This window comes from Arachis duranensis, chromosome 5 (assembly GCF_000817695.3).
Source record: "Arachis duranensis cultivar V14167 chromosome 5, aradu.V14167.gnm2.J7QH, whole genome shotgun sequence".
Taxonomy (NCBI): Eukaryota; Viridiplantae; Streptophyta; class Magnoliopsida; order Fabales; family Fabaceae; genus Arachis; species Arachis duranensis.
The window spans coordinates 1,006,496-1,018,551 of NC_029776.3; the positions used below are offsets into that span (position 1 = coordinate 1,006,496).

At 46.7% G+C, this 12,056-nt stretch overlaps 3 protein-coding genes across 3 annotated transcripts in view; 2 read left to right on the forward strand and 1 right to left on the reverse strand.

The window, feature by feature from the left end:
* Nucleotides 1-142, forward strand: part of LOC107487022 (glycine-rich protein DOT1) — a 668-nt gene extending 526 nt beyond the window's left edge. Inside the window, exon 2 of the mRNA XM_052262453.1 lies at nt 9-142. Within this exon, the coding sequence (XP_052118413.1) occupies nt 9-142 (134 nt within the window). The remainder of the gene's footprint in view (nt 1-8) is intronic.
* A 5,394-nt stretch (nt 143-5,536) lies between these two features.
* On the forward strand, nt 5,537-7,957 carry LOC107487021 (uncharacterized). Its single transcript, XM_016107601.1, has 2 exons — nt 5,537-7,276; nt 7,409-7,957. The coding sequence occupies exons 1-2, from the start codon at nt 5,537-5,539 to the stop codon at nt 7,955-7,957; spliced, it is 2,289 nt and encodes a 762-aa protein (XP_015963087.1).
* A 2,195-nt stretch (nt 7,958-10,152) lies between these two features.
* LOC107487020 (uncharacterized) overlaps nt 10,153-12,056 on the reverse strand; it is an 8,434-nt gene continuing 6,530 nt past the window's right edge. Inside the window, exon 7 of the mRNA XM_016107600.1 lies at nt 10,153-10,247. Coding sequence (XP_015963086.1) covers nt 10,153-10,247 — 95 coding nt within the window. The remainder of the gene's footprint in view (nt 10,248-12,056) is intronic.

The following is a 12,056-nucleotide window of genomic DNA, read 5'->3' on the forward strand; positions in this document are numbered from 1 at the left end:
TCTGGTAGTGGCGGTGGTGGTGGCGGTGCTGGAAGTGCTCACGGGGGTGGATATGGAGGCGGTAGTGGCAGCGGCGAAGGTGGTGGACATGGTGGATACTACCCCTAAAAAGGATGAAATACATGTTCCTTGTAACCCCTAATGATATCAACAATAAGAATTCATGCACGACGAGCATGTTAAAAAACTATGTAATTTTAAGTTTGATTTGAATTCTCATCAATACATTTATCATTGAAGACTTCTATTGATCTTTTATGCTTTAAGTATTAGCGAGTTTAATATCATACTAACTAGATAATGATGCATACAATCCTGTTGATAATCTCAAATTGTCTCCTTCATTCTTAGAAAAGAAACATCTAAAACATATATATAGTGTGAATACATCTAAAATCTATTAGAAGGAACATTCATGATGTTTATAGTAATTTTTTTTATTTAAATAATAATTGATTGTTTTTATTCAAGAAATGCTCTAATTTCAATGGATCTGTGCAATGATACATAAAAATGTAGTGTGTATTGGTTTACAAAGAGTAAGTGGTATATATACATGCACGACGATTTTAAATTTAAAAAACAAATAGAACAAAACGGGAATTTTAAAATTAGTGTACATAAAAAAATATTGAGAATTTTAGTATAAAAAATATTAAAAATTTTAAATTTATAAAAAAAAAAGACAATAAACTGATAAAGAGATTAATTTGGTGTACGTTCTTTAATTTCAAGGATTAAAATGAATTATTTGATGCAAAATAAGGGGATTAACTTACTACATATGCAATGATAACATAGTGGATGACACATAGACAAATAACATTGTGACACGTGCCATAATTCGATACGTGACAAAATAGCATTGTGACATGTGGCATAACCATTCACATCAGTATGACATTTGTCACTGACCGACACATTATCAAGCCATGTCAATGTGTCGATAAGGAATAACAGATCAGAGACAAATATAGTGCAATTTTTCCAATCTCAGAAATGAGTGCAATTTTTTCACTTTATTAACCACTCAATCCTTCTTGATCAATTTGGTCTCCATTAAATTCTCCAAATAACTTATGATGTTCGGACCCAATATTTATCCCAATCTATGCCCGTCCAAACTGCAGGTAAGTTGTCTCTTGAAAAATACTTTATCCGTGGAGCCTAACAATAGAAAACAACCTATTTGCTATCATCATCAAACAACCTATTCGGCCCACGCACATTTCGGCCTAATACAGACTCGAGCAGAACAGATTCCATCCGATTTCTCAATTGTGATTTGGTTTAAATCAGACTCCTAATACGTTTTTGTTGCTAAATGAGACTCTTACAATATTCTTTTTATAACTAAATCGAGACAGACTGACACATTATACAAAAGAAACAATAAATATATCCGAGATATTAAGAGTTTGTTTGAATGTTATTAAGTTATTAGAAAAACAAATATTGTAATGATATAAAAAATTATTAGTTGTGAATTTTTGTAAAGTAACGATTACATGAAAAATGATAATATTACTCCCAAATTGATGACGCAACTTTTTCTTGTATTTTTTTTTATCTTCTTCCAAAATTATTTTTGCGTTGTAATAAAATATTGAGAAAATGTCACTCCCCTCTCCTGAGAGATGCTAAAATGTCATTCTCCTCCCCTTTATTTTATAAATGTATATTTTTCTCCCTTCTAACTTTTAAAAAACCTCCTCTTTAATCCATTTTAAATTTTTTGTGTTAATAATGTTAACTTTATCCATTTTTTATGAAAAAAATAAATTATTTTTTGAAAAAATATCCATTAACAAAAATTTTATTTTTTATCATTAAATTTTGCTTACCAAAATATCCTTTAATAAATTATTCTTTTATTAATTAAATTGTATTTTTAACGAAATATTTTCAAAAAAATTAATAATTAAATTATTTTTTTCTAAGATACCTATTGTTATGGCCCAGCCCAAGTGACTCGCGGGTCAACCCGACCCGAACGGTCGGGTGCAAACGGTTCACTTCGCGACCCGGACACGCGTCCCTGGCAGCTCCCCACCACAGCTGTGAGGAAGCTTCGAGGAAGGTGGGCCTGTCCTCGTAGGGCCCACCTCTGACACGATATAAATGGGGAAGGACCTGCCCTTCTCCAGAGGTACGTCACCTTTTCACCTATCATTTCTCCGCCTGCGCACTAACTGACTAGATCGTCGGAGTGTCTTTGCAGGTGGCATCCCCTCTTTCCTCTTACAACAAGTGCTCGACTTCCCGGCAAGCCTGAACCCGACACAACCGCGATTGAGGAATTCTCGCTCCCATCAATTATCACCCGACCTGTCCGGAAACCGACTACCGAACATTGGCGCCGTCTGTGGGGAGAGCCTTAATGGACGTTGTGCCGGGTCCCGGGGACCAGGGCCGAGGAGCCGGAGCGGAAGGGGCAGCCTCTGTCGCCTCGTTGAGAGGTCGGCGAAGGTCTCCCCGACAACACACTGAACAACACACGAGGACGCGACCCTTCGGGGGAACGGGCGGCGACAGCGCCATAATAATGCAGGAGCTACGTCACAGGGTCCAAAATTTGGAGCGACAGTTAGCCGACCAAGAGCGCGACGGACGAAGCACCGACCCCAGCTACACCCTGTCCCCTGAGAGCCAGGAGAGAGACTCCCGCCGAAGCCGCCTGCGGCGCACCTCCGCATCCCAAACGGAAGCGAAGAGCACCCGTGAAGAGTCCCCGATCCCGAGAAGACGAAATGACACAATCATCTACTCCCGTGGCAGAGAGATGCGCCGCATGGCACGAGATCGTGAAGACGAGGAAGGGAGGTCCGCGAGGACACGACAACCTGTGATAATGGGCGTCACCCCGTTCCACCGATCCATCCTCGAAGTCCGGTTGCCGAAACACTTCGACAAACCAACGGACATGAGGTACGATGGAACTCAAGACCCTCTAGAACATCTCACGGCTTTCGAGGCGAGGATGAACCTAGAGGGAGTAGGGGACGAGGTAAGGTGCCGAGCTTTTCCGGTAACCCTAGCGGGACCCGCGATCAGGTGGTTTAACGGCCTCCCGCAGGGATCCATCTACAGTTTCTCGGACATCAGTCGTGCGTTCCTGGCCCAGTTTAAAACGCGAATAGCAAAGGCAAAGCACCCGATCAACCTCCTGGGGATAACCCAAAGACAAGGAGAGCCGACCAGGAAGTACCTAGATCGGTTCAACGACGAATGCTTGGAAATCGACGGCTTAACCGATTCGGTGGCCAGCCTTTGCCTGACGAACGGCCTCCTCAACGAAAACTTTCGAAAACACCTTACCACAAAGCCAGTTTGGACGATGCACGAGATCCAGACGGTAGCCAAGGAGTACATAAACGACGAGGAAGTCAGCCGCACCCGATCAACCTCCTGGGGATAACCCAAAGACAAGGAGAGCCGACCAGGAAGTACCTAGATCGGTTCAACGACGAATGCTTGGAAATCGACGGCTTAACCGATTCGGTGGCCAGCCTTTGCCTGACGAACGGCCTCCTCAACGAAAACTTTCGAAAACACCTTACCACAAAGCCAGTTTGGACGATGCACGAGATCCAGACGGTAGCCAAGGAGTACATAAACGACGAGGAAGTCAGCCGAGTCGTGGCTGCCAATAAGCGGCAGTCCGGCTACAGCCAAGCTCGGCAACAGGGTAACGGAGAAAGAGTAAAGGAACAAACCAGGGAGGAGGCACCAAGCAAGACACCCAGGTCGTTCCCCCGGGTCGGGAAATTCGCCAACTACACCCCGCTCACTCTCCCCATCATGGAAGTCTATCAATAAATAGCCGAGAAGGGAATCCTGCCGAAGCCCCGACCACTCAAGGATCGTACGAGAGGAAACAAGAACTTCTATTGTGACTACCACAAGGGTTACGGCCACCAAACGCAGGACTGTTTTGACCTGAAGGATGCACTCAAACAAGCGATAAGGGAAGGCAAACTAGCAGCATTCTCTCATCTTATCAGAGAACCGAGGAGGCGCTACCGCGACCAAGACGAAGAAGGCAAAACCCGCTCGGCGAAGCGGCGACAATAGCCAGAAGATAGAGACCACGGCCTCACTGTGATAAACGTGGTGATAGCCAAAAATGCCGCGCCAAATTCCAGATCGGCACACAAGAAAGATGCTAAGGTCTTGGCGGTCTCCTGCCCGTTGGTGCGAAACTCTAAGAAGCCTCCCTCCATTTCTTTCGGCCCGGAAGACCAATGGTTCGACGACACCCCGGAAAACCCCCCCCATGGTCATTATGGCCAGAGTGGGAACCGGCCTCGTCAAACGCATCCTTGTCGACACAGGGGCTGATTCAAACATCATGTTCCGCAACGTATTTGACGCACTAGGGCTAAAAGACGCCAACCTGACGACTCACCAGCACGGGGTCATTGGATTGGGCGACCACTTCATCAAACCTGACGGAGTAATATCCCTACCGATCTCGGTAGGACAAGCCCAAGGTCGAAGGTCGGCGATGGCCGAGTTCGTAATCCTCCGAGATTCCACCGCCTATAATATCATCTTGGGAAGGAAGACGATAAATGATGTTGAAGCGATAATCAACACAAAGCTGCTAGTCATGAAGTTCGTTACCAACGACGGATCCATAGGGTCCATAAGAGGGGATCTCGAGATGGCAGTCGCCTGCGACAACGCCAGCCTATCCCTAAGAAAGAAATCCAAGGAGGCATCCGACGTGTTCCTAGCCGACCTGGACGCCAGAGTAGACGACAAACCTAGACCGGAACCAGAAGGGGATCTTGAAAAATTCACGATCGGCGACACGGAGGAGAAGTTCACGTTCACCAACAAGAACCTGCCACGTGAGTTAAAGGAGTCCTTGGTCGAAATGATAAGGGCCAATAAGGATTTGTTCGCCTGGACACCTGCCGACATGCCAGGCATAGACCCAAAAATCATGTCACACCATTTGGCTGTCAGGTCGGAAGCACGCCCGGTAGCGCAACGGAGGAGAAAGATGTCGACAGAGAGGGCGGAGGAGGTGGCCAGGCAGACGGCCATCCTCCTGGAAGCAGGTTTCATACGAGAAGTGGACTACTCGACGTGGCTCTCGAATGTAGTCCTAGTGAAAAAATACAATGGCAAGTGGAGAATGTGTGTAGATTACTCTGACCTTAACAAGGCATGCCCTAAGGATTGTTTCCCCCTCCCTAACATAGACGCGCTCGTCGACGCTGCGGCGGGCTACCGTTACCTAAGCTTCATGGACGCTTACTCCGGTTATAACCAGATACCGATGCACCGTCCAGACGAAGACAAAACGGCGTTCATAACGCCAGGAGGAACCTTCTGCTACAAGGTGATGCCATTCGGCCTGAAAAACGTAGGGGCGACATACCAAAGGCTGATGAGCAAGATATTCCACGATCTAATAGGCAAGACAGTGGAAGTCTATGTCGACGACATCCTCGCGAAAACAACGCGACCTGACGACCTCATAAAGGATCTAGGAAATGTATTCACGTCTCTCCGGTAACACGGCATGAGGCTGAATCCCCTCAAATGTGCCTTCGCCATGGAAGCCGGCAAGTTCCTGGGATTCATGATAACTCAGAGAGGGGTAGAAGCCAACCCGGAGAAATGCCAGGCGATACTCCAGATGAAGAGCCCGGGTTGTATCAAGGACGTCCAAAGGTTGGCGGGGCGGCTAACTTCATTATCCCGGTTTCTCGGAGCATCGGCAACAAAGGCCCTGCCATTCTTTAACCTCATGAAGAAAGGGATGGCGTTCGAGTGGACACCCGCATGTGAGGAGGCCTTTCGGCACTTCAAAGAAATCCTCGCGGCGCCACCCGTTCTCGGGAAGCCAAAGGACGGAGAGCCACTATACCTGTACCTCGCCATAACAGGAGAAGCCCTGGCTGCAATACTGGTGCGGGAAGAAGGGAAGGCTCAACAACCAGTCTATTTCATAAGCAGAGCCTTGCAAGGGGCAGAATTAAGGTACAGCAAACTGGAAAAACTAGCCCTAGCACTCTTGACCTCCTCACGAAGGTTAAAGCAATACTTCCAAAGTCACCAGGTTGTCGTAAGAACGGACCAGGGGATCTGGCAAGTACTTCAAAAACCCGACTTGGCGGGAAGAATGATGACTTGGTCCATCGAACTCTCCCAGTACGACATACGATACGAACCCCGGCAAACCATCAAGGCGCAGGCGATGGCAGATTTTCTAGTAGAAGTAACGGGGGATCCAACCGAAGAAGCGAATACACGGTGGAAGCTCCACGTGGACGGAGCCTCCAACCAGACGTCTGGAGGTGCCGGGATCATCTTGGAAAGCCCGGTTGGAGTTGTATACGAGCAGTCGGTCAGATTCGAATTTCCCATCTCGAACAACCAGGCAGAATACGAAGCCCTTATAGGGGGTTTAACCCTAGCAGCGGAAGTCGGAGCAACAAGACTGGAAATATGCAGCGATTCTCAAGTCGTCACCTCCCAGGTAAACGGGAGCTACCAAGCCAAAGACTCGTTATTACAAAAGTACTTGGAAAAAGTTAAAAACTTAAGCCAAAAATTTGAAGAGGTCACGGTCCACCACGTACCTAGAGAAAGGAACACACGGGCAGACCTCCTATCAAAGTTGGCCAGCACGAAACCGGGAGAAGGCAACCGGTCTCTCATCCAAGGTATGACAAGAGAACCAGCGGTCACACTGCACGTGTCAAGGCTAGGTTCTTCATGGCTAGACCCCATCACCAGCTTCCTAGAACATGGCAAACTCCCTGACGACGAAAAGGACGCGGCAAAATTGAGAAGGGAAGCAGCCAAATACGCCGTCATCCAAGGACAACTATTCAGGAAAGGGCTCAACCAGCCCCTACTGAAGTGCCTACACCCCGACCAAACGGACTACGTCCTCAGGGAAGTCCATGAAGGCTGCTGCGGACACCACATAGGAGGCAAGGCCCTAGCAAGAAAATTAATCCGAGCCGGATACTATTGGCCGTCAATGATGGCGGACTCCAAGGAGTTTGTCAAAAAATGTGTGAAGTGTCAACAGAACGCCAATTTCGCCAGGGCGCTGGCCTCCGAGTTAAGCCTGCTAACGTCCTCCCGGCCATTCTCTCAATGGGGAGTCGACCTCTTGGGACCCTTCCCAGTCGGTCCTGGGCAAGTCAAGTACCTCATAGTCGCCATTGACTACTACACCAAATGGATAGAGGCCGAACCACTAGCTAGCATATCCTCATCCAATTGCAAGAAATTCATGTGGAGGCAGGTGATAACACGATTCGGGATCCCAGAAGTCGTCATCTCGGACAACGGCACATAGTTTACTGACAAAAAGTTCACGGAATTCCTTAACGGCCTGGGTATAAGACAAAGGTTCTCTTCGGTAGAACACCCCCAGACAAACGGACAGGTGGAGTCTGCCAACAAGATTATCCTTTCAGGGCTGAAGAAGAGATTGGATAATAAAAAAGGCGCTTGGGCCGACGAACTAGCCTCGGTTCTCTGGTCTTACCGAACAACCGAACAATCCTCCACTAAGGAGACTCCCTTCCGGCTAACGTATGGGTTGGACGCGGTAATACCCGTAGAGATCGGGGAACCGAGTCCCCGACTACTTTTGAAAGGAGTAGGGGAAGCCGTGGAAAAGGACCTGATAGATGAAGCCAGAGAAATGGCTCATTTGACAGAGACAGCGCTAAAACAAAGAATGGCTTTGCGCTACAACACCAAAGTGCTCAAAAGGGAATTCGAACCGAACGATCTCGTCTTAAGGCGAAACGACATCGGCCCACCGACCCCTGGAGCGGGCAAGCTGGCGGCGAACTGGGAAGGCCCCTATAGAATCAAAAAAGTGATGGGTAAAGGTGCTTTCAAGTTAGAAAGGCTTGATGGTAAGGAAGTCCCGAGAACATGGAACGCGATCAACTTGAGAAGGTTCTACTCCTAACAGGCGGGCCGACACGCCGACCAATCGAGCTAAGTGGTTAATTTGCGGATTTGAACTTTCCATAGTGACCTACGAGTCCTTTATGCAATTACCGAATAAGATATACTTGTACAAATTTTCTCTCTTGTCTTATTTCCCTTTTTCCAGACAACCCGTTCCATCACGACCGACAACGACGCGCGGCCCCGGGACTGATCACCCCGGGAGCCCGTCAATTACCGCGATAACAAATGACTACGCGAAAGGCCGTGATTCGTTAATATAAACGACAGTTATAAACCAATAACGGTTAATAGAAACGATAACACAACCAGACAAATAAGAAAAAGTTAACTACGTTAAAGTGGGCAAACGACTAAAAAGTCAAATTGTTCACAAGCCAAAATAAAACGGCTAAACCAAAAAAGTTTTAGACAGAGAATTCATTTCTTGGGGACGTCAACAATTTTGCCGTCTTTGATGACTTTGAAAACGCCGATCGCCGACGTGTCAAACTCAGGAGCAACGATTTTGACCTGAGCTTTAAGAGCCTCCTCGGTCGCCAAAATCGCACCCTTCCCTTGTTTGACGACGTCCTTATACTTTGCTTTCCATGTTGCCAGTTCGGCCTCCGCGGTCTGCTTCTCCTTCTCTATGTCGGCCACCCGTTTCTGTGCCGCGCCGACCTGGCTTTCTAAAGCCATTTCACGATCGACAAGACGAGAAACCGTGGCGTCTGATTCTTCTAACTTCTTCTCAGCAGTGGCGGCTTTCTTCTCGGCAGCAGTAGCTTTCTTCTCGGCGGCATCAAGCTTCTCATTTGATTGGGTCAACTGCTCCCGGAGAGTCTCAACTTCACTTTTTAGCTCATTGTTAGCCTTCCCAGCAGATTCCAACCTTCTACGAAGGGACTCCATCCCGGATAGCTCGAACTCGGCCTTCCGAGCTATCACGGCGCCTCGTAAAAGGGTACGGTACATCCACCTCGCCTGCCCGGCAAGGGAAGACTCATGGAAATACTCCTCGGTACCAGGAATCAGCTGGGAATCTATAAAGTTCCCGGCATCAAAATTCCTCTCCATAACAGTAAGAACCCCCTCAGGACTGGACGACGTTTTCCTCTTTCTCTTGAGGCTAGGGACCTCTTCCACCTCGTCATCGGCATCCGGGTTAGACGTCGAACCCCCGGTGCCGATCACCTCGCGGAAGGGGGAAACGTGAGCCGCTTTGTCAACTTCGATCTGGGCAGCTTGGGCCGAGGTGCCGGTCTCGTCGACCACGGCCCCTTGCTCGGTAGCAGCCTTGTCCTCCGGAGGAGCAGCAGACTTCTCAGCGGCAGATTTCTCATTATCCCCCTCGTCGTCACTAGCGCACAGGAAGGTTTGGAACAAGTTAGGAAGACCCGTCACCTCGGCAGACATCCCCACTGCGAAAAAGCAAGCGAGGTCGGTTAATCACAACAAGTTGTTAACCAAAGCAGAAAGATAAAAGACAAGTAGAGGCTTCTCACAAATATAATTACGACCGGCCTCCCGATCACCCATAAGGAGGTGAGGATTCACATGATTCCTCCCGAAGACTGCCATCAACACGTCGGCAATCTTCCTATCCACCGCAGACATGCCCCTATAAGTTACCTTAACAAAGGCATTGGACCCCGCCCCGAAACTCCAATAGGTCGGAATAAGGCGTACCCCCTCTAACGACAGCCAAAAGGGATGACGACCTTTGACAGGGCGGACCTTGAAATATTTGTCCTTAAATCCATGATAGGAGTCCTCAAACAAACCAAAAATCCTCCGACCTTGGGCAGACCGGAAGGACATGAACCCCTTTTTATGTTTCCCCTCCTTCGAAGGGTTAGTAAGGTTGAAGAAGAAAAGGAAAACATCTACAGACACCGGAAGCTCAAGGTACTCACAAACCATCTCGAAACAGCGGATTGAGGCCCAGCTGTTCGGATGCAACTGCGACGGCGCCACGGACACTCGGCTTAAAAGCGCCATCTGGAAGGCGGAAAACGGAATACGGACCCCAACTTGAGTAAACATGGATTTGTAGAACTAAATCCAATCGGCAACTCGGGGGTGGTGGAGATTGATCTCGTACAACCGCTCGTGAGGAGCCGGGACGAAGACGTCATAATTGGCTTCCTCATCAGTCCCTCCGCACAAGTACTCGGCTTGTCGGAACTCGGTGAGCTCCTCCTCACCCATTTAATTAGGCGAATCCTTCACGTCGGAAACGACCCAAGCGTAGGGATCATACGCCGCGGGAGAAGGGGAAGCCCGGGAGACCGTGCGAGCCATACCTACATGGAGGGACCATCCAGTCAGTCTAAGAGATCGGTTGCCCAGGCCGAGCACAGACACTACCCCCACTACTCCCCAACTAAGGATGAAACACTCTAAATGGACGTAGAAGTTCAGGGGAAAACCTACCCTGGAATGATACCCCCCTAACATATATAACCACCATCGAAAGGCTACATAGCAACAACAAAAACCAGGCAACAAGCATGCAAGAACGAGGCACAAAAGAAAAGAATTCAAAGAGTTACCTGAATTGATGGAAAGAGGATGAAATTGCAAGTATGGAAGGATACAAGGGGGATGTACGAGAGCACCACAACGACGTTCTGAAATCTTGTAGCAAGAAAAAGGAAAGAGAGAGATGGGAAGTATAAAGAAATGCAGAAGCATAAAACTGACTGTTCAAAAACTGCCTCCCAAGAAGCGCGAAAAACCTGGGGGCAGAATAGTCTTTGCAAACGGGGTTTTTCCACCCCATTATGAGCATTTAATGCTCCGCGCAAGGAACGATGCGACGAAACGGTTGCTTATGCAAACCAGGGGACACGCGCGTTGGGGGCGTATTCTTCCCACGTGCGGCCGACTTGACGAGAACAAACGAAACGGGAGACGACACGCCACTGATAGTCCCCACGACCACCACTGGCGCGTGGGGGCACTGTTACGGCCCAGCCCAAGTGACTCGCGGGTCAACCCGACCCAAAGATGACCCGACCCGAACGGTCGGGTGCAAACGATTTACTTCGCGACCCGGACACGCGTCCCTGGCAGCTCCCCACCACAGCTGTGAGGAAGCTTCGAGGAAGGTGGGCCTGTCCTCGTAGGGCCCACCTCTGACACGATATAAATGGGGAAGGACCTGCCCTTCCCCAGAGGTACGTCACCTTTTCACCTATCATTTCTCCGCCTGCGCACTAACTGACTAGATCGTCGGAGTGTCTTTGCAGGTGGCACCCCCTCTTTCCCCTTACAACAAGTGCTCGACTTCCCGGCAAGCCTGAACCCGACACAACCGCGATTGAGGAATTCTCGCTCCCATCAATTATCACCCGACCTGTCCGGAAACCGACTACCGAACACCTATTTTTCAATAATTTTTTAATTATTAAATTGTGATTTTACTAACATGTTTGTTAACAATTATTTTTATATTTACTATTAATTTTTTTTATATTAATATATATTATTTTAATATTAAATAAAAAAATCTTACCACTGGTAATTTTATTAAAAAATATTTTAATAAAAAATATAATAATAAAAAATAAAATTTTTGTTAATGAGTATTTTTTAAAAAATAATTTATTTTTTCTTAAAAAATGGATAAAGTTAACATTAGTTAACACAAAAAGTTTAAAATGGATTAAAAATGAGGTTTTTTAAAAGTTAGAAGGGAGAAAAATGCACATTTATAAAATAGAGGGGAGGGGAGTGTCATTTTAACATCTCACAGGGAGGGGAGTGGAATTTTCTCTATTAAATATTATGTTATATAAAGTATGTTTAGATATTGTCTTTTCTCGTTGTTTTAGTTTGAAATAATTGTGTATTTAATTTTCATTTTCAGTGTTGTCAAAATTGAACCGGACTGATCGGTTCGATTAAAAAACTGGTAAATTGGATTTTAAAACACAACCATCAGACTATCACAATTTTAAATAATATATTTACAAATTATTATATATATAGATATCTTTTATTAAATATATTTACTTATATTTAATTTATTTTAATTTTAGTTATAAATTCACTTATTTTTTCTTTTCATAATTATATAATATCTATTAATATTATTTGTTAATAAATAT

Excerpts from the sequence above, each read along its gene's own strand:
- LOC107487021 (XM_016107601.1), top strand. The coding sequence starts at position 5,537 with ATGAGGCTGAATCCCCTCAAATGTGCCTTCGCCATGGAAGCCGGCAAG. Across the intron at positions 7,277-7,408 it reads AGAAATTCATGTGGAGGCAG|ACAAACGGACAGGTGGAGTC; the intron begins GTGATAACACGA and ends GAACACCCCCAG.